This window comes from Salmo trutta, chromosome 5, assembly GCF_901001165.1.
Source record: "Salmo trutta chromosome 5, fSalTru1.1, whole genome shotgun sequence".
Classification (NCBI taxonomy): domain Eukaryota; kingdom Metazoa; phylum Chordata; class Actinopteri; order Salmoniformes; family Salmonidae; genus Salmo; species Salmo trutta.
In genome coordinates this window covers 13552796-13575135 of record NC_042961.1, presented here as the reverse complement: position 1 = coordinate 13575135, position 22340 = coordinate 13552796, and the positions used below count along the sequence as shown (strand labels likewise).

The window sequence follows — 22340 nt, the reverse complement described above, 5'->3', positions numbered from 1 at the left end:
TTGTTTCTAGCATCATACAACACAATACAATGCAATTTACAGTAATCTATTTGGCCCATGGTGTTACAGACCAAGTAAATAATAATGACTTAATGTCAAGCCCTTCATAATGTAAAAACGTTTTTAAGTCTCATGTAGGCCTACATTGAACACCACCTATAGGCTATATCATAGAAATCAAAGCTATTTCCATGTGAAAATGTTATAGGATTTGCTACATTGGTTTGGTTGGTAGGCCTACACTATGCTCAAACAGTCACAACAGCCTATTGGCTACTGTCGAAAACTGTAAGGTTACAGCCTCAGGGTTCTCTATAAACGTGCACAAATGTCAAATTTCCGCTCACAAGACCTAAAATGTATCATTGGTCATGTTGTTCTTTAGTCGTAGTGTTCTTAGTTAAAATGTGTGTTGCTGTTCCTGTCCATTAGAGTTCTGTATTTTGTCATGTTCTATGTTTTGTGTGGACCCCAGGAAGAATAGCTGCTGCTTCTTCTACAGCTAATGGGGATCTGAATAAAATAATTTAAAAAAATCCTAAATCTTATCCAGAGCAACTTAGTTAGGACTAGAACAATTCAGAAAACAAGACACAGTAGTTTCAGCACAATCTCCATTTATTCCATCCACAAAACTCATACAGCAGGGGCACAACACATCAGGAAATCCATAGATCTGTTGCCATCATAGAGCCAGAGGACTCATCTTTGTATCTGTGCCATTTTAGCAACTTTATATTTTAATTTAACCTTTATTTAACTAGACAAGTCAGTTAAGAACAAATTATTATTTACAATGACAGCCTACCCCAGCCAAACACTAGGCCAATTGTGCGCCGCCCTATGGAACTCCCAATCACGGCCGGTTGCGATACAGCCTGGAATCGAACTAGGGTCTGTAGTGACACCTCTAGCACTGAGACGCAGTGTCTTAGACCTCTGCACCACTCGGGAGCACTAGCATCTGTGACATGAGCAGCGCCATTGAGGCCATCTCCATTTTATTGTAGTCAATTTTCTTCACGATTGGCTGATCCCCCCGATGACCCAGTTAGACATGGACTACAACAGGGTCACCAGGAGGGATCAACCAATGAAGTTGTAAGTCCCACCCAGTTGATGAAAAGGCCTGGATGAAAACAAGCAACAGACAACAATTGCCCATAATAACAGGGTTTGATGCTGCCTGCTTTAAAGCATGAATAAGTGCAATCCTGCACAACAACAACTTGACATCTTTCACTGCTTGACCTGAGGTAAATGACTCCAAAACAGACTTGGCAAGTTTGATACAGTCTTTATTGCTGTCTCACACAACCTCCAGGAGAGAGAACGTGACGTACAGTACAAACAGAGAAAGGAAAACACAAAACAAATCCAGTCAAATCTTTAACAAATCTCCAGTTTAGTGTTCCTTCAGTCTCAACTGTCATTTAAAGTGCATCGCTGATTAGCTTTAAAAAAATTAAAAAATCCACTTGCATATAGGTAAACAACAGCTGTTAGGCATATAACGTTGCTTCAATATCAGTATCTATATTGGTTAACATAGCTGTTGTTTGTTACAATATTGCACGTTATGCAATGGGATCATGTATTACAGCAGGATGGGTGGATAGGTGATTTGACATGAAATACAGAAACAAGAAATGTTAAACATTGAAGATAGACAAATACCTCTCACAACGGTTGTAATTATACTATAGTAACTAAGTAAGTAATCAACAAATGAGTTAACTGGTGTGTAAACTTCTAGTGGTTTATGTGTAAGTAGTGGAAAAAGAGGAGGGAATTGTAGTCCTGTTGCATTAACAGTGTAGGTAGATTTACAATTATTAATTAACCCCCATGTTGTTAAAAATGTGATCAGAGTAAGCCCAAAGCCTTGACAGACAACCAAACAGCAGAGTGGACAACCATATCCTAAACTGAACCTGCACAATTGCATCAAATATGTAATCTTTAACAGCTACAAAAAAGTCAAGTATAATATCCTAATGATGATAGGCAGGCAGCTATGTTCCATTAACTAACACAATGGACAAAAAAGGCTTGCTAGTTTTGCTACTAAAGAGAACGTGTTAGAAATGGCTAATTATTTCCGCTTGTTTTGTTGCAGTGTGGGCTCTTTGTTCTGGTTTAGCTAGCTCAGGGGTCTCCGGCATTTTCTAACATGAGATCTACTTCAAAAAATGCTGCGAGCTACTCATTTATTTGCTTGCTTTTTTCTGTTGTTTCACTCAGACAATTACAATTACTTATCGAAAAACAACAAAATTGGATGCTCAGAGTCCATGTCAATGCATAAATCACATGAAAATGTTAAGGTCTTGAAAAAAAATAACAAATGCATACGTTTGAGTGTAATTCCCCTTTAATTCAAGTGCACACCTAGCAAGAGACGAATGTGTTTGGCTAGCGATTTATCTGTTTAGGCCTAGTGCACATCATGGCAGAGTATGGGCTTCGAGATCGACCTGTTGGACCCCCGAGATAGTTATACTCCTGCTTTAGAATTATTGATGAAAGCTATTGATTGGCTGATGGAGAGAACAGCATTACCCTTTCTCCCTGGCTTTATTTCTGTGGCCTGTGGGCACATACTGTACACCTGACACACACACACACACCCAATGAAAACACTGCCAGATTGGTGTATCTAGAGACTCACACACATCCTCTCTTCTCACTAAAAACCAAGGTCCTATTGATTTCTCTGTTTGGAATTACCAAGCAGTATTGACTGACAGGTCTGGATGGCATGGGACATCTCACCATGGCAAACACAAATATTCTCTCTCCCACAAAACAGACACACACACACACACACACACAGTCCTGTCATCACCTGGGCTCAGCTCAGTCCCCCAGGACCACACTGGCACCCATCTTGTCTTGCTGTAGGGGACAGATGGATCAATGTCCCTATGAGAACTTTCCAGAAGTGTGTGTGTCTCTCAGTCGGTCGGATTTATACTAAATGAAAAAACAAGACAGTTGACCATCTAGCTAACTATAATAAATTACTTGAAACAACACTACTGTGTACAGTGATTTTAATTTATGGACAGCGCTAAAGTGGTGAGAGTATTTGGTGTGTGTGTGTGTGTGTTTTCATGTGCGCATGGTATTAATGGGTACTGTAAAACAGAGAGTGCCAGAGGCATTAACTTACAGCCATAGCCCACATTCATGGAAGCTGCCATAGTCTGTCAGAAACTGTTTAACACACTCTCCATGTCTGGATGCATCCAAACGTTAACCACTATTCTGAAGAGAAGATAAACACAACCCTCAAATCCTCAAACTGACCTTAGCCCTAATCTCAAAATACAATAAACACTGATGTTGATCTCAGAGGGAAGGGAGAGCATCCACACATCACCTTACATACTCATAGAGGTGGAATAGGACTACAACTGTGGTTTATTCAGGATAATTGTGTTTATGTTTGAGCCTCTTTCTTTGAATGATTCTTCAATCAACCCATTTCCCTGTTTGAGCAGAAAGCTCCACTCCTTATTTCTCCCCCCCCCCTTCTGCTTTTTTTCTGTCATTCTATTTTTACCCTCTGGGAGAAATGTAACATTGCTGAGGTCATGGAACTATGTTCTGCTGTTCCAGAAGAAGGACCCATGTGAGTGTGAGTAGAGTTGACCGGAGCATTTTGTACAGTCTTGGCGTTCTTAAAGAAAACACACGTGTGAGATTACCAAATAAAAAATATTAATGTTTGTCATATACAGAAAAATAATGACTATGTGCAATGAAAGGCTGCTAAGTAAGTAACTTGACATTTTATGAAGGAGATTTGTCAGTTAGAAACAGTCCCTCCACGTATCTCAGTCATAACCATGAGGCTGTGGAAGAGGAGAGATGTTATACAGTATATATGTTTGATGATGTGAACTCTTCAATGGATCTTTGGCTTGGGGAGGCGTGACAGGATGGGGGGAACCAGGACTCTAGCTCTGAGCAGTCCCAGGTCTAGCATTTCCAGACTAGGAGGGCTGGTGCTCCCGAGGTCCCTCCTGACCCCCAGCGTGCAGGGCTGAGCAAGCACACCGCGGCCCAGGGAGGGGCCCACTGCCTGGGGACCAGAATTGAAGCAGGGTAGACCCCTGGAGGGAGGCGGCAGCTGCTTGGTCCTGTGGTTGGCCAGCAGTCCTACAGAGCCTGATCGGAGAAGAGAGCCATTAGCGTACCTCTGAGGCAGAGCTGGGACAGACACACGCTTGTGGAGGCGAGGCCGCTGCAGGACGCGAGGGCAGCCAGGGCCCTCTGGAGAGGCTCGCTGCCCCTCGTCTGGCCTGGACAGCGCTCCTGTTGCTGGGCTGCTGGCTGCAGGGACCCCCTGGGTAGGGCTGGGGTTGGTCCCAGGCCCTTCTCTGTCATTGATGTTGAGCTGGGTGCTGAGCAGCACGCTCAACTTGTCTGGGTTGGGCACTGGGGGAGTGTCGACACCCCTGGCCGGGCTTCTAGCAGGGCGGTCAGAGTCTGTGCAAGGGGACCCATCTCCCCTGCTCCTCCTTCTCTGGGGGTCACTGTGGCCCTCGGTGAGGGCTGTTTTTACTAGTCTTTCCTGGGTGAGGTGCTCGTGGTGGCTGGGGCTGGAAGGCTGTAGTATTTGAAGCTATTGAAGAAAAACAAAAACATACACATTATTATCAATTCACCAGTAGTGAGTTATCCTTCTTAAAGGTCTATAATTGATGAAGATGTTAATTTACAATGTAAATGTTTTCTATCTACAATTCCAGATGAGGTTTCCACATTCACTTTTTCAATTCTTTTTTGGAACAAAAACTTGCCCTTAAAAATGGGTGAACACTGTAGACTGTGGACAGCGAGCCAAGATTCTTTGCCCTGAGGACTTGTTTGTACTCTCTAACAATCAGTGAGAGTAGTAGTAGCAGTAGTCAAACAGTGGTCCTCCCACCCACCTAGCACAGGCCAGTGCATCAGACAAACAGCAGATCTAACACTGGGTAGAGTCAGGGAAGAGCACAGCTGGCTGCTAGCTGTGGGTCCTGAGTTCAGGGTGACCTATCAGTTAGTATGTGGTACGAGATTATTCTCCTGTCGGGAGAGAACCAGGCTGGAGCAAGGAAAGGCCATGGTTAGAGCAGGGTTTTGAGGGCAACCATACTCCACTCGTCTTTACCCTGTGGTGATATCCAGGGAGAGGGGAATGAAGGCTTGAGTATGTGATGGTCGGGGTTGTGTCTCTCAGACAGCCTGAGGGTCATACATCAACCAGACGTCTGTAGACATAAAACAGACTGGTATACTAACTGGTCTGTGGGCTTATATACATCCTAGTCAAAGGTGGCTGGTGGGAGGAGCTACTGGCTCATTGTAATGACTGGAATGGAATACATGGAACGGAGCCAAATAATTGGTTTCCATATGTTTGATACCGTTCCATGTATTCCATTCCAGCCATTACAATGAGCCAGTCCTCCTATAGCTCCTTCCACCAGCCTCCTCTGATCCTAGTCCTTAACAAGTTCATGCTTTCTAGTCCTTTATTGTCTGTGAACGTGCAGTCAATAAAAAGGGACATATCTTGTGATGATCATCCTCCTAAATCCTACCAATCCTTAGGAGGCTGCCATCTTTATGATCAAGCATGAGTCAGTACATTAGTTGTGCTCCAGGGCCCTGTGACAGGGTTGGGCTGGGATGGCAGTCAATTCAGGAAGTGATTTGAATTTAAAATCAGAAAAAATAAATGTGCTTCTAGTTTTCAGTTTATTGAGAAGTCATTGAAAAGAAGTATCCTTTTCCGATTATTGAATTGTATTATTAGTTTACTTCCTGAATTGACTGCCTTCAAACTGAATTGAGCCCAACCCTGCTTTGTGTGAATCCCTCCTAAGCCAAAGGGAACATACTTATGATGGCCCTGGTCTGGCCAAGGCAGTCTGCCTCAAACATCCAAGAGGAGACCAGGGAGGCATCTGTTCCAGCAGTAACCTGACAGAGGCAATGGGATGATTAGGCCCACAGCTCCACCTGGTGGTCATCTCCCATACTACACCAATCAGATATGGTAAACATCATGATTGTCTATGGTGATTATGCTTTTTATTAGATTACCATGAGTACCCACTATATGCCTCCTGCCTGCAATTCATTTTTGATAACATTCTAGACATTGACAAGCACAACCACCAAAAAGAACAAATGTAACAAAATTCATTACATCACCAAAAGTATGTGGACACCTGCTTGTCGAACATCTCATTCCAAAATCTTGGGCATTAATATGGAGTTGGTCCCCCCTTTACTGCTATAACAGCCTCCATTCTTCTGGGAAAGCTTTCCACTAGATGTTGGAACATTGCTGTGGGGACTTGCTTCCATTCAGCCACAAGAACATTAGTGAGGTCGGGCACATATGTTGGGCGATTAGGCCTGGCTCGCAGTCAGCGTTCCAATTTATCCCAAAGGTGTTCCATGGGGTTGAGGTCAGGGCTCTGTGCAGGCCAGTCAAGTTCTTCCACACCGACCTTCGACAAACCAGTTCTGTATGGACCTCGCTTTGTGCATGGGGGCATTGTCATGCTGAAACAGGAAAGGGCCTTCCCCAAACTGTTGCCACAAAGTTGGAAGCACAGAATCATCTAGAATGTCATTGTATGCTGTAGCGTTAAGATTTCCCTTCACTGGAACTAAGGGGCCAAGCCCGAACCATGAAAAACAGCCCCAGACCATTATTCCTCCTCCACTAAACTTTACAGTTGCCACTAGACATTGGGGAAGGTAGCGTTCTCCTGGCATCACCAAACCTAGATTCGTCCATCAGACTGCCAGATCGTGAAGTGTGATTCATCACTCCAGAGAACACGTTTCCACTGCTCCAGAGTCCAATGGCTTTACACCACTCCAGCCAACGCTTGGCATTGCGTGTGGTGATCTTAGGCTGCTCGGCCATGGAAACCCATTTCATGAAGCTCCTGACGAAACAGTTCCTGTGCTGACGTTGCTTCCAGAGGCAGTTTGGAACTCGGTAGTGAGTGTTGCAACCGAGAACAGATGATTTTTACGTGCTACGCGATTCAGAACTCTAAAGGGCCCGTTCTGTGAGCTTGTGTGACCTACCACTTCGCGGCTGATCCATGGTTGCTCTTAGACGTTTCCACTTCACCATAACAGCACTTACAGTTGACCGGGGCAGCTCCAGCTGGGCAAAACATTTACGAACTGACTTGTTGGAAAGGTGGCATCCTATGACGGTGCCACGTTGAAAGTCACTGAGCTCTTCAGTACGGGCCATTCTACTGACAATGTTTGTCTATGGAGATTGCATGTCTGTGTGCTCGAATTTTATACACCTGTCAGCAACAGGTTTGGCTGAAATAGCCAAATCCACTAATTTGAAGGGGTGTCCACATACTTTTGTTGATGTATTGTATGTATAAAAAAATAGCACACCATATTGAAATCTAAAGCAGAAATGTGTAATTAAATGAGAAATGGAATGAACAGTTTTCTATCTCACAGGAGTGGCCAGTGTATAAATAAGAGGTTCTACATCTGTGATTTTGAGTGGACTGTCTATGAAGTACAATAGGACATCCCTTTATAACCCCATTTACAAGTATCTGTCCAGGCTATCAAACCAATCTCAACAACCCCATCCCACTGTGTCAATACAACTACAGTGATTTAAGCATAATGAGTGCAGAAGGACCTAGATATTGTGTAATTGAAAAATTATACTAATTTAGCTCCCTGGAAATCCCCCTATTATAACCCTCTGAATATTGCCAATGATGATCATTATCTATTTCAGCTCTAGTTTAGTGCACAATCGTATATTGGTTGCTGCGAAATAGTGGCAATTTCAATTTTGTCTACATTACACTGCTCAGATTAGAGCCAATGATACAGGGGGAGAGAAGACTGATTGCTTTCATTTGTTGACTGCTGGCTTAGCTAAACTGTTTCTGATTACATAGTGGGATAGTGATGGCTGACAACAGCGATAATGGGGCTTCAAATACATGTGGCCTTGTTCAGGAGCCAATTTAAAAATACAGTAGATGTTTATTGATGCATGCATTATAATTTAACAGAGCAGTGCAGGCCCAGCAGGAAGACAAGGTAGACTCCAAACTCAACCCAAGGCATGCAGATGCACATCAACACTGGCATGCTTTCATTGCGCCACGTCATGCTACGCCAGAGTGCAGGGCCCAGGGTGATGGTTAGACGGTTACTGTACCACGCTTTGTCAGTGATGTAATGCACAAGGTGCTCCATTCCTTGCCAAAGGCATTATGGGAGAGGCAGAGGGAGAGAAAGAACATTGACAAGGTATTCCCAGAGAGAGAGAGAGAGAAAGAGAGAGAGAGAGAGAGAGAGAGAGAGAGAGAGAGAGAGAAAGATGGGATGAGAGAGAGCTCGATAGACAGATGAGAAAGACGAGCAGAAGGCAGACTGACAGAGGAGAGACACACACACAGGATTAAGACAGGATTAAGACAGGGTTAAGATAGGGTTAAGATAGTAAGGTAGCTGAAAAGGAGCACTTGCATCAATGAGTGATGACATCTTCACTGGCATCCACATTTTCGCAGAAAAATACCTTGACCAATGACCACTCCATCATAATGACTCAGTGTCCCATTCAGGCACAGAAAAATACAGACATACTCACATCACACCTGAATTCAAGGGTTAAATGGTTAATTGCTCAATCCAGTGCATTTGGCTACAACACATTAAAACAGCTCCCTCTTTCATCTCTCTCCCTCTCGCTCGCTCTCATTCTGTGTTTACATGGTACGAGGTAGACAGCAAACCCGATGTCGTTGTTTTCAATAAGAGCATGACGGTCAATGCCATTGAGGTTGGCGGTGAATGGCGTCAGCCGCCAAGGTAGACGGGACTTGCCTTCAGAGTTCAAATATGAAAACTTTTGCCGTAGCGTTGTTTTCTATCGGTTGTTGATTTGCACTGTTTGTTTACTGAAATCACCATAGCAACGCATTCCATCGTGCTCGTTTGCTTTTGCCGTCGCTGTCTTTCTTGCTTTCTTGTCCCGCTATGCCGACTGGTATAACGGTTTTTGCGTCCCTCGTTTAAACGCAGGATAACATCATGTGTGGGGACTCATAACTCTGTCAATGCACCCCTTTGATTGACAGCGGGATTGACACATTATGTTTGTCAATCCTAATACAAGAGCAGCCAATAGACTGCCCCGGGTTGTGGAAATGCACCCTCCTTCGGAGTCTTGACTCTCTGTCACTGAACTCATCCAAGCATTAGCTAGTCTTGTTCCTTTACACTAGGGTGTCTGATAACAATCCAAGTCAATTTACTAAAACTACCCGCTGCGTTTGCTCACTCAACCTTGCTACCAACTGATTTCCCCAAACACACAGGTGACTGAACATCACTCACCCTCCTAACTGAATTCAAGTGTTAATGGGTAGATCATATTAAAGGAAGAAAGTAATGATAGAGAGAGACATGTCAAGGGGGGCAGAGACACCGGATAATTGAGGGGAGCAGAGAAGGAGACAGAAGGGTAAGTGAGAGGGTCAGAGGGGGGTTGGGTTAGTGACTCACTCTGTCTGCGCTGGGGCATGCTGGTGCGGGGCGGCCCCTGGTACTGGCTCTGCCAGGGGGAGAGGAAGGGGGCGGGCGGCACACCCTGCACAGAGAAAAGACAAAGGAGGCGTGACATACACTGACACACACACCCACACAAACACAGACTCACACACACACACACACACACACACACACACACACACACACACCCACACAAACACAGACTCACACACTGACTGACACACACACACACACACACACACACACACACACACACACACACACACACACACACACACACACACACACACACACACACACACACACACACACTGACTGACACTGACTGACACACACAAACACTGACTAACACACACATACAAACACTGACTGACACACACATACAGACAATGACTGACACACACATACAGACAATGACTGACACACACACTGACTGAAACTAACACACACACACATACTGACTGACACACACACACACACACTGACTGACACACACACACTGACTGACACACACACACACACTGACTGACACACACACACACACACACTGACTGAAACTGACACACACACACACAGACTGACACGCACACACTGACTGAAGCACACTGACACTGACAGACACACACACTGACTGAAACTGACACACTGACACTGCCAGACACACACACACACACACACACACACACTGTTTTCTCCACAAGACATCCAGCCATGTTATGAGCGATTGTGTGAGTAGGAAGCATGACGTCGACGAGCATGAAAACATGCTAACGTTAGTGGGATGACGTTTCGACTTTGTAAAGACCATCTACAAAAGTAAGAAAGGTAAAGCCAGCCAGCCTGTCACAGAACTAGTGCTTAATTTGACTTCTCATTTCCAGGTGAAGGGGTGCAGGGAGGAAGAAGGAAGGGTTATCAACCCAATCTCTCCATTTCACTCTGCAGCCAGGGACAGACATCAATGTCAGTCAGCAGACAGCAAGTAGCCGAAATCAATTGTACCCCACTGTTCCTCCCACCAACACCACATTGCTCTCTGTCTGTTATTTGTCTCATTCTCTTACATCCTCACTCTCTGTTTCCCTGCTCTAGGATGTCAATGCAAAAACATAACACTTTTGAAAGGCATACAAGTTAAAATGCATGTTGTACTTATGTGAACCTCTCTCCAATAGCTACTTCCTTTATTTTCAATCGTAGTCTCTCTCACTCGCTCTCTTTCCCACAGTCTATAACGTTTAGCACTGAATAATCAGACAGAATGTTTGTCTGTGTGTGAGGGCGAATGCCTGTCCTCAATAACCACCCCAATCCCACCTGAAGAGTCCCAAACTGGGCATAAACATAAAAGCATTCTGGGTAAAAGAGGAGTGGAGGGGCGGCCGCAGGCTCTACGTTAACCAGAGATGACAGTCAACAGGTTCTCCTGGGGCCGGCTCTTAAATTGCCCAAATCTCCTCAAGCCGAGAGGGACATATATGCATCTAGGGTGAAAGAGATTGGACTCCCTGGGGGGCCCCGCGCTATTTCAAAGACCCCTACGGTTAGGGAAGTGGATGAGAAATGAGGTTTCTGATCAACCTCCTCCCCGTCATTCTTGTACAACACAATTACAGCAGGACCCTTCTGCATGGCCACCTGCCACAGCTTCATTTGCAGAAAGGAAAGTTTGAAATGGGAAAGAGGGCCTGGGCTAGCCTAGAGCTGACAGTGACTGGCATTTTTATTGGGCTGTCTGCAGCTCAGGGAGAGCTTTCCCATCTTCATCTAACATTCTGCTGTGAAGACGTAGCTACTTCCCATGTCTGACAGTTCAGGGGGAACACTTTTACTTTACTGACTTTATTGTCCCAGTGAAATGTTGTTGCAGTATCATGTACACGCTTAAAGTGGTGTTTAAATACAAATTGACAATAAAAAAATCATAACAGTTACATACAGTGTATGTCGATGAAAGAAGACCAGCCTGCTGACCTTACTGGGTGGATAAGATCGAAACATTAACCAGAGCTGTTAACAAGGCACATTACACCTGACACAAATGATTGGCCAGTTCTGTTTTTCATGCCGGGGGTGTCCTATACCTTCACCCAGAGGGGAGAAGTTCAAAGTCCAGGTACAGGGGGTAGTTTGGGTCTAAAAGGATTTTGTGAGCCTTGCTGAGGGCCCTGACCTTAAAGATCTCATCCAGGCCTGTCTGTTTGACTCCAAGTACCTTGCTTGCTGTGGTAATAATCCTTCTCAGCATATTTTCTGTCTGACAGTGGCATTTCCAAACCAACAAACAATACAAAAAGTTTTTAAAAAGTGAATACTTGCTGTACAAGATGTACAGGAGTGGGGACAAAATACATCCCTGTGGGGAGCCTGTCTTGGTGGTGCATTGGTCTGATACACGGGGACCCACCTTGACCTCTGGCTCAGGAAGTCCAACCCCCCACCCCATCTAAGGAGAAGTCCCTTACGAGTGAGTCTCTGTGCCAGAATGTACGGCTGGATTGTGTTAAAGGTAGAAGAAAAGTCAACAAACAGAACTCTGACATGGGATTTGGCGCCCTCTAGATGTCTATAGACCACGTCGAGGAGCGTAAGAACGGCATCATCAACTCCTCTGCTGGGCTGATAGACTAAAGGTCGAGGATATGGCTTTTCACAATTTCCGCAAATCATTTCATTACTAAGGATGTCAAGGCAACAGGGCAGTTGTCATTCAGCACAGAGGGATTAGATTCTTTAGGAATGGGTATAATTGTTGAGTTTTTCCACAACATTGGCACGTGTTGCTGGACGAGGGAGGATTGGAAATTGTAAAAACACCAGATAATTGTTCAGCACAGTACTTTAACACTATTTTGTCTGGGCCTGGGCTTTCGTGTGTATTACATCCCCTGAACAATTTCAAATCATCAACCTATTTAACAATAATCCTCTCAAACATTTGTAATGACACTCATTAGTTGCACCTTGTCTGATTCAAATTGTGAGAAGAAAACATTCAGTTCATTAGCCATGTTCTGCCACACATGTCCACTGATTTTGTCTGGGCCTCAGGCACACAAGTAGATGGACCCGTTATTAGATGCTCTTTCATCATGATGTCATTAGTATGCTAACAGTGTCTTGGCCTAACATGTCAGTGTGAAGAATTAATAAGGTGAGCATACTGCTGTTGATTTGTTCATGGTGAAGCCAAGCAAAAGCAGTTATACTAGTAAAGTGTTCACTTCCCCTTTCATCTTACAAACTGGTCTGAGGCCTTATTTGTGGAGCATGGTGTCATTGCTCATTACAAATGATCAAGGCATTAGCAGTTCTGCTAGCAGTGTCCTGAGGTACCTTGTATCATCCACTACGTAAAGTATTTCGCTAGACTGAGGACAGCACCAAGAGAAGCGATACAACCCAGGTCTGTACACAAATGTTTACTTCGGTAGTTCTGGCAATTAAATTTGCACCTGTCCGATAATATGAAGTTGATTTACAAAGCAGCAGCGTTCTGGTGGTAGCTTGGGGCAGGGTGGTGAATATGGAATCTCTGGGGTCTCTCTCTCTCTACCTCTCTCCCTCCTGCTGACAGGATGTTTAGAGCATTGTGTCTAATTACCACTTCGATAATGATAGAAAGGGAGGGAGGGGAAAGGAGAGAGAAGGAGGAAAAGAAAATAGAAAAGTTTGAGGAGGAGAGACAAGACGGTAATTAGCCTTTTGTCTTGGTGTGACGAAACAAGGTTTTGCATTCTATAATTCTTCCTGCCTGTTTGATTTTCCACGTTATTAATGAGGCCGTTCAGTATTCCCCTGTTGTCTAAGCCCTTTGTTCAGAGACCTCTTCTTCTGTCCTCTATCAATCCTGAACCTCCAGGCACGCATGCGCACTCTGTCGATCTCTCTATCGCTCTCAAATCACAGCATTGCATTAACAGTGTATCAATTAAGCCATAGGGAGTTATATCTGATAACATGATTACCATTCATATCTTCTGAAGTTAAAGTGGACTACGTTAAATCTATCAAAGTGTGGTGTATAGAATCCTCCCGTTCCATAAGAGATCAGACATGTGAAAGCCCTGACAACATCCTGATCATCAGACACCTCCTCTCTGAGTAGTGTTATTGGGTAAACCTCAGAAACTAGCAGGCAAGCACCAGGATGTCACACAACAACAGTATCGGTAGTAATTAGGATCAGAGAAGATATTCCACCTCTGATTCATTATTTAATTAATAAGATGAGGTCTAAGGGCGTTTCATAGTGCCATCGTGTGAGATAAGTCAGGCTTCAATGACTGTACCTGCTAGCAACATGTGTCCCACATCCGAAGATACATCCATAATCTGTAGACTGTTCTGATTGGAGAATCGCCATTTGTGTCGCCGAGCAGTGAACAAGAAACTATTAAACCCAGTTTTTAGATGCACACCCCTCCTCAAATCAAAATCTAATATGGATGCCAATGTTTTGTTCTGGTTTTGCACGCACACATTTCCTCTACCGCGAGACTGATTAGCTAGACAAACAGGTGTGAAACGCAGACCGGTGTCCACGCAAAGTGAGGATACAACATGGAATGTGATGCCAATGGCGATTCTCCAATCAGAACAGTCTACAGATTATGGATGCATCTTCGGATGTGGGACACATGTTGCTAGCAGGTACAGTCATTGAAGCCTGACTTATCGCACACGATGGCACTATGAAACGCCCTTAGACCTCATCTTATTAATTAAATCATTCAGAGGTCAAATATTGGGACAATGTTCCACCTGCTCCAACTCCCTGTGAACGGTCTGTGGAGCGAGAGAGTGTGTGAGTGAATGAGTGAGTGAGTGAGAGACAACAAGAATAATTAAATAGGGAAAGAATAAGTGAGAATGACACATACAGAGGTAGAAAGATAAAAGAGGGAGTCACTACACCTGCCTTGTGTGTAGATGGCTGAGGGCTGACGGCTTGTCTCAAACACACAGACAGTCTCACTATCCATTAAGTGGTTCCACCATTTAGGACAATGGTGATGGGGTGGGGGATCTGGAGGTGTAGTACCAGTGAGTAAGTTGAATGGGAGGATAGGGAGTGAGGAAGGGGACTATAGGTGATGGACTGACTTGATGACTGACTAGCAGTGGACAGATGAGACTGGATGTGGGTCTCCATTCTCCAGGTATATATTCTACAGGTGTACTCACGGCATGGCTGGTTCCTTGTCCTCTCCAGGGGGTCTGTGTGGCCTTGTCTTGGTGCGTCTGTCTGTCCTCGAGCGACGGTGCCCTCTGGTGACAATGACAGCTCCCAGGCTGGTCAGCATGGGCAGACTGGGGCAGGAGAGAGTTACAACTAAAGTATCAGGAAAATACAATAACAACTGATCTACTAAAGTGAGTTGCTATTCAGAAACTACTAGACCCTATTAACTCTAATACTATGGAGGTCATTCCCAGTGGGTTTTCAACTTCAGAATATAGCAGTGGATCAGTTGCTAATTCACAGTTTGCCGTTAAAGAATGTATTCATTCCAGGAGCACCAAGGTCAGATGAGGGGAGGTTCAAATTCAATCCAATTGGTAACTTCGTATAATCAATGAAGCTGAGCTACATTAAAATGCAACATACCCACGTCTGTCTCTCTCCTCACAGTTCAATAAAAACAACACCAACCACCCTTTGCTAATGAGTAAAACAGAACATCTGCATCAACTCCTGGCAGCTCAACCCACAGAGCATTCACTATTTCTTTCTCCCCATTTGGCTAATTATATCATTCTCTCCATTATTCTTTCTCTCATCTACTATTCAATCAGTAACTCCCTTACTATTTCTCTCCATAGTAATGAATTCTTATTATATCTCCCTCTCCCCCTCCCCCCTAATTGGGAGAACTAGAGCGGTTGGAACACTGATGTTGCTCTGACATTTGCTATTACTGTACCTTACGTTGCTCTGACATTTGCTATTGCTCTACATGGGGAATTTGAATAATGTCAGTGGACGGTCTGGTTGTTTACCTAACGAGCCCACTAGGCCCTGGACACTAATGAACGTCATAACACTGATGGATCCATGTGAAAGCAAACATAGCTGAGATTAGTATGTCGGTGTCTTGACTATGGGATTCGTAGAAACACACTCCCAGGTGTAATGTGCTGCATTATGATGGAGGAGAACGCACTGGCAGAGAGTGACTGCCGTTGTCTCACTGACCCCTCCTGGAGACTCACCACCTGCTGCTGTCGTGTGAGCTGCGTGACTGTCCTGTCCTTATCCCTCAGCTCCTCCCTGAGCTCCCGCACCTCCTTCATTAGCTCCTCCATCTGGAACACATACACAGTGGTTCATTCTGAACACGGCTAACGATGCTACTCGTCTTGGTTCCCGGATGTGGCTGACTGTACCTGTATGGTTGTGCTGTTATCCTCCTCATCCTCCTTCACAACCTCTGGGCCTCCATCCTCCATCTACAAACACAACACATACCTTTCAGTATTCTGAAATATACTACATGGGGCAGACAGCATGACTAGCTGTATGGATATTGACAGTTGATTACAGTGATACTACTAATTGCTACTAAGTCTGGCGCCTCTTCTGTAATGTCTTCTGTAGCCAGGCCTTGCTCTAGCTAGCCTATAGCCAGCTGGGTACACTGATAAAGCCTGTTGCTTGTAGCTCAGAGAGATCAATTATGATTAAAGTAGAGCGTCATTTTACAGCTGCTGCCCACAGCACATCATCACGGCTCCAAAGAAAGATAATTAAGAAGAGAACATCTAATGGTGCCCAAGGCCAAACTACCCAGCTAAATACAGACAAACAGACAGATATACTTTCAGACTTTCTCAATTAGACATTTTTGTCATTTAGCAATTAGATGACTATATTCAACAGCATTACTTAGTGTAACGAACCTTGCCTAGGTAGGCCTGTTATGATCCCCCCCCCCCCCCCAAACAGGTTAACCCTTATTGGAGTAGTGGTTAGCAGGTCTGCCTACATGCTGGGAGACCCGCAAGGGGCGTTACACTGTTGCCATTTGCTACGATCTCTACATTTTAGTCAGAGGTGAAATTAACATGAATCAAACATGGGTATAAATAACGCACATTTATACACATCACTTTGGACCCAATGAAAGATGTTCCTTTTTGGAGATAATTAACATATTCTCCGCTCTGACAAGCAAATCAAATTACTATCACAGAGAGTGGCTGTGTGGTGCTTTGTCATGTCACAGACCCTCTTTGGGCACAGTTGACTTGTCTTGGAGGAATGTAATGTGCTGAGGGCTGTGAGGGCAAAGCCAATATCACCCAGCCTGACACTAACATAGATAATGGGGTCCTACAGGGCCAGACAGAGACGCTGTACCGTCAAAAGCTGTACACCACTGATTAACTGTCTCACACATCACATCACTGGCTCTGTGTGTTTGTGTGTGTGTCTCTGTTGAATGGAATGCTTCATGTGACAGATCTATTAAGTGATTAGGAACCACAGGTACCCACAAAGGAGGAGGATTGGCTCCAGGAGTAATAACAGGTAAAAAGAGATGACTGACGCACAGAATAAAACCCTGTGCCACAGCTTAACTGTTGCTCACTCTCAAGACATGGGCATGAGACATGGCATTCACAGTAAAGCCAGCAGCTATTTTCTACATCACAAAATGGATTAAACCAGTGCATCTCTGCTACACAGGCCTAAAGGGTCACTGTGACTGGTATGTGGCAGTGCAGATTTCTACTGCCTTCAAACTTCAGAAGCCTTCTTTCACCTGGAGGTTTTGATGTGTGATAAACTCCTATAAAGATACTGCTTAATAAAACATGTGCAGCTTCCATCTGGCAAATGAAAAACTCGAACCTGACATCATTGTTATCCTAATCAAGTGACATTTTATTGGACGCTAAATCTATTTGATTCTGAAAGGAGCTGACGCAAGTGACAAGATGTGATTTCCACTTGCTTAGTCAGTAAATTGCTCAAATCAACTAAGTGATTAGATTGGAATTGTATTGAAAATCCTAAAGACTGCCTTCGAGACTTAGAGGTTGTGTGTGTGTGTGTGTGTGTGTTACCTGTAATAAACTCTTGAGTTTGAGCAGCTTGTTTTTAACAGAGCTGCAGTCCTGGGCCATGTGTTTGAGTGTGAGCTCGTCCAGCGCCCCCGAGTAGCCATCGTGTCTCCCTACAGGAGGAAGAGGACGGGGGCCAACCATGAACCCTCCATGACAAGTGTAACCCTCATACTGCTGGAACACTGGACCCCTGGGAGAGGATGGATAGAGAGAGAACAGAGAGTAGAGAGAGAAAAAGAGGAGCATGTATTATTATTATATTATAGAAAGAGGAGAGGCAGTAAGAGAATGACCTTTGCCACATTGACTAGGCTTAAATGGGCAAATTAAGTCATTTACCAAATGCACTCTGGCTTTATCCAGAAAATATCCAATAATGGACAATCATATTTCACACAGCAGCTTTATATTCATGAATACAGCACACCTAGTAGACTGTTGTGTTTGGTCTTTTTGCCATTTCCATGCTGTAGGACAGCTACTGAGTCTCACCTGTTGTCATTATGGAAGTGGTCTAGTCCATTCCAGCGAGGCTGCCTCCTCCTCCAGTGACCCTTTCGTCCCCCCCTCTCTGAGCGGTCAGAATGGGCCATCTCATCAGCGTCTAGATGGATGGATGGAGAGATAGATGGGTCATCCACAAGGTAGCTTAGAAGTGTGTGTGTGTGTGTGTGTGTGTGTGTGGTGGTTCTATATGCTGCATGTAAACAGCAGAGGAGGCTGGTGGGAGGCTGAAAAGGAATAAATGGAATGGAGTAGGGCTGTCCACGACAAAAACAAATCTTTGTCGACCAAGAGTCGTCTGTTCTTTCAACCAATCAATCGGTCAAAATATTTTTAATCAAATCAACTGTATTATGCACTGAGCTTGTCTGATGCTTTAAGCAAACTGTTATATTAAATAATTAAGACACACAAATGACCACAGGGAGTCCAACCGCAATTGATTTGATTGTGCCGGGCTCAGACGTGCTGCGCTGTGTTAAAAAAAAAGACAGTGAGACTGTGTGACAAGCACCCGTTGTCTCTTCTTCCTTCCTGCTGCAGCGACCACCACAGAACATCCACAGTGTTAATCGTGCTACATAATTACAGCCAATTCTGATTGTATTCGACATGTGGTTGCGTGAGGCTCGGTGCTCACGGAATCAGTAGGCTATTAAACAAACACTCAAACAGGTAACACAAGCAGGATCAATCTTATTTCTGTAGATCGGAAAGTATTCAGACCCCTTGACTTTTTCCACATTTTGTTACGTTACAGCTTTATTCTGAAATTGATTAAACTGTTTTTATAATCTGCACACAATACCCGCATAATGACAAAGCAAAAACAGTTTTTATAAATGTTTGCAAATGTATAACATTTTTGGAACTGAAATATCACATTTACATAAGTATTCAGATCCTTTACCCAGTACTTTATTGAAGCCCCTTTGGCAGCGATTACAGCTTCAAGTCCTCCTGGCTACAAGCTTGGCACACCTGTATTTGGAGAGTTTCTCCCATTCTTCTCTGAAGATCCTCTCAAGCTCTGTCAGGTTGGATGGGGAGCGTTGCTGCACAGCTATTTTCAGGTCTCTCCAGAGATGTTCGATCGGGTTCAAGTCCGGGTTCTGGCTGGGCCACTCAAGGACATTCAGAGACTTGTCCCGAAGACACTCCTGCGTTGTCTAGGCTGTGTGCTTAGGGTCGTTGTCCTGTTGAAAGGTGAACCTTCGCCACAGTCTGAGCTCCTGAGCACTCTGGAGCAGGTTTTCATCAAGAATCTCTGTACTTTGCTCTGTTCATCTTTGCCACGATCCTAGCTAGTCTCCCAGTCCCTGCCGCTGAAAAACATGATGCTGGCACCACCATTCACCTTATTTTTTACATTTATTTAACCTTTATTTAACTAGGCAAGTCAGTTAAGAACAAATTCTTCTTTACAATGACGGCCTACACCGGCCAAACCCGGACGACGCTGGGCCAATTGTGCAGCGTCCAATGGGACTCCCAATCACGACCGGTTGTGATACACCTTAGGGATGGGGCAGGTTTCCTCCAGACGTGACGCTTGGCATTCAGGCCAAAGTGTTCAATCTTGGTTTCATCAGACCAGAGAATATTTTTTCTCATGGTCTGAGAGTCTTTTGGCAAACTCCAAGCGGGCTGTCATGTGCTTTTTACTGAGGAGTGGCTTCCGTCTGGCCACGCTACCATAAAGGCCTGATTGGTGGAGTGTTGCAGCAGATGGTTGTCCTTCTGGAAGGTTCTCCCATCTCCACAGAGGAAATCTAGAGCTCTGTCAGACTGACCATCGGATTCTTGGTCACCTCCCTGACCAACGCCCTTCTCCCCAGATTGCTCAGTTTGGCCGGGGGAGCAGCTCTTGGAAGAGTCTTGCTGGTTCCAAACTTCTTACATTTAAGAATGATGGAGGCCACTGTGTTCTTGGAGACCTTCAATACTGCAGACATTTTTTGGTAACCTTCCCAGATCTGTGCCTCGACACAATCATGTCTCTGAGCTCTACAGACAATTCCTTCGACCTCATGGCTTGGTTTTTGCTCTAACATGGACTGTCAACTGTGGGACCTTATATAGGCAGGTGTGTGTCTTTCCAAATCATGTTCAAGCAATTGAATTTACCACAGATGGACTCCAATCAAGTTGTAGAAACATCTCAAGGATGATCAATGGAAACAGGATGCACCTGAGCTCAATTTTGAGTCTCATAGCAAAGGGGCTGAATACTTATGTAAATAAGGTATTTCTGTTTTTTGCAAACATTTCTAAAAACCTGTCATTATGGGGTATTGTGTGTAGATTGCTGAGGAATTTTTATCAATTTTAGAATAAGGCTGTGATGTAACAAAATGTGGAAAAAGTCAAGGGGTCTGAATACTTTCTGAAGGCACTGTATGTGGATGATTTATGAAGCCAGGCACATTTAACAGTTAGGCTATTGATTATGGACCTAATTAAGTCAGGGTGTCCTCTCTCCTCACTTTTCTTAGACAATTAAGGCAAGGGCTGTTATCCAACGTGGGAGAAAGCACATTTGTTATAAAATAATTCAATTTTTTATTTGTGTTGCGCCATTGTTCTTACATAATATAACAATATACAATTTCAGTAGCACACTGATGGACTATGGCATTCCCACGGCCTCCACAATAGACAGGTGTCTTGTACACCATGATTTTTTTGTTTGTTTTTTTGCTACTGCTCGACTAAAGAAATCTCGGTCGACCAACAGCCTATCGACCAAACAATCGACCAGTCGACTAAATGGGGTCAGCCCTAGAATGGAGTCAAACGTGGCTTCCATTTGTTTGATGTGTTCAATACCATTCCATTCTGGTAAACAGAGTCCTGTATACACTCTGCCAAGCATACACAAACATTGCCTCATGGGACAAGGTTAACTTAGGGGACTTTTATTTGTTCTCACACACATACATACACATACACACACACACACGCACATATATATATAATACCACAATACAAATAGTGAAATAATGATACTTCAAGCAGTTTTTCATCTCATAACACATTCACTGATTTGTACTGAATAAGACATTAAACCCCAGAAGAAGCAGTTCTAGCTTCAAGCTAAGGCCTACAGTCAGACAGTAGGACTCTCAGGGGTTAACATCAACAGAGAAAACTAACAAACTCATACACACCCACAAAACACTTACATTACAGACAGACAGACACACAATTTCTCTTCCAAACAGAGCAACCAAGGAACATAAATATTTGTCAACACTCTAATCAAACAAGCCATTAATGAACTGAGACAAAATAAAAAAGACAAACTGCATAAAATTGTGTGCCAGTCTTCAAATAACTCAATCTTACTGTTGTAGCATGAGAGTTCTTCAGCTGAGGACTAAACAAATACCTTACCCAGCCTCTCTCCACATACCGCAACTGAAGACGACCCCGTCTAAATAGTCAGCCCAGTAATTCCACAAGTGACCTGCTACATTCCAACATGCTCTGCTACATCCGTGAACGTCTTCTCAACATGTACACAACTCAAATCCAAACATTGCAAATCCAAAGTGGTAAAATGAAGAGGGAAAAGAGTGGGCTAAAGTCCTAGTCTGCTTTTTAAAGGGCTGGAGAAACTCCTCCACCCTGCTGTCTGTTTTCGGAGAAACTCCCCAAGTGGCCAGAGAGGGAGAGGCTGGGGTGGCTGTGTCTGTGGCCAGGCTGGGAGTCACCGGCTTGGGCAGGGTAGGGAGAGACCACCAGGACCTGTCATTGGAGCTGGAGTCTGCCTGCTGGAGAAAATAGCAGGGCCTCCTTTTCCCTTCTCCCTTTCCCCTTCCTGCTTGGCTGGCAGAGCCTGTGCCCATGGGAAGGAGGGAGGGAGGGGAGGAGAGGGAGGATGGGCCTAAGGCTATGCTACATTGAAGCTCCCTCCTTTCCTCCCCTCTCTTTAGGCCTGCCACAGAGGGCTGAGCTTGGCTGGACCCTCTGTCCGCTCCCCTGTCCCTTAACTACGACCCCTCGCTATGACATACAGAGCTATAAATAAATACGGTCTCTTTCCAGGATGCCGGTTGGCTTCACAATCCTTCAGAGTGAACATTCCTGTCACACACACAACACACTCAATGTAGCGCTCTGTGAACTGAAAATCCAGGCTGTGTGTGTGTGTGTGTGTGTGTGTGTGT

General features: G+C 44.5%; 1 protein-coding gene across 5 annotated transcripts in view; it reads right to left on the bottom strand.

The window, feature by feature from the left end:
• Nucleotides 1–1281: 1281 nt before the first annotated feature.
• Nucleotides 1282–22340, bottom strand: part of ccser2a (coiled-coil serine-rich protein 2a) — a 74517-nt gene continuing 53458 nt past the window's right edge. For 2 of the 5 annotated variants that reach the window (XM_029752615.1, XM_029752616.1), the window contains 6 exons: nucleotides 18157–18268; nucleotides 17665–17854; nucleotides 15982–16044; nucleotides 15808–15900; nucleotides 14779–14904; nucleotides 1282–4633 (listed from right to left, as the gene is read on the bottom strand). In XM_029752615.1, the coding sequence (XP_029608475.1) occupies nucleotides 3914–4633; nucleotides 14779–14904; nucleotides 15808–15900; nucleotides 15982–16044; nucleotides 17665–17854; nucleotides 18157–18268 (1304 nt within the window). In that variant the 3' untranslated portion in view covers nucleotides 1282–3913. Of the gene's footprint in view, nucleotides 4634–5897; nucleotides 5980–8233; nucleotides 8274–9585; nucleotides 9671–14778; nucleotides 14905–15807; nucleotides 15901–15981; nucleotides 16045–17664; nucleotides 17855–18156; nucleotides 18269–22340 lie in introns of all 5 variants that reach the window. The other 3 variants (XM_029752617.1, XM_029752618.1, XM_029752619.1) reach the window with 3 other exon arrangements.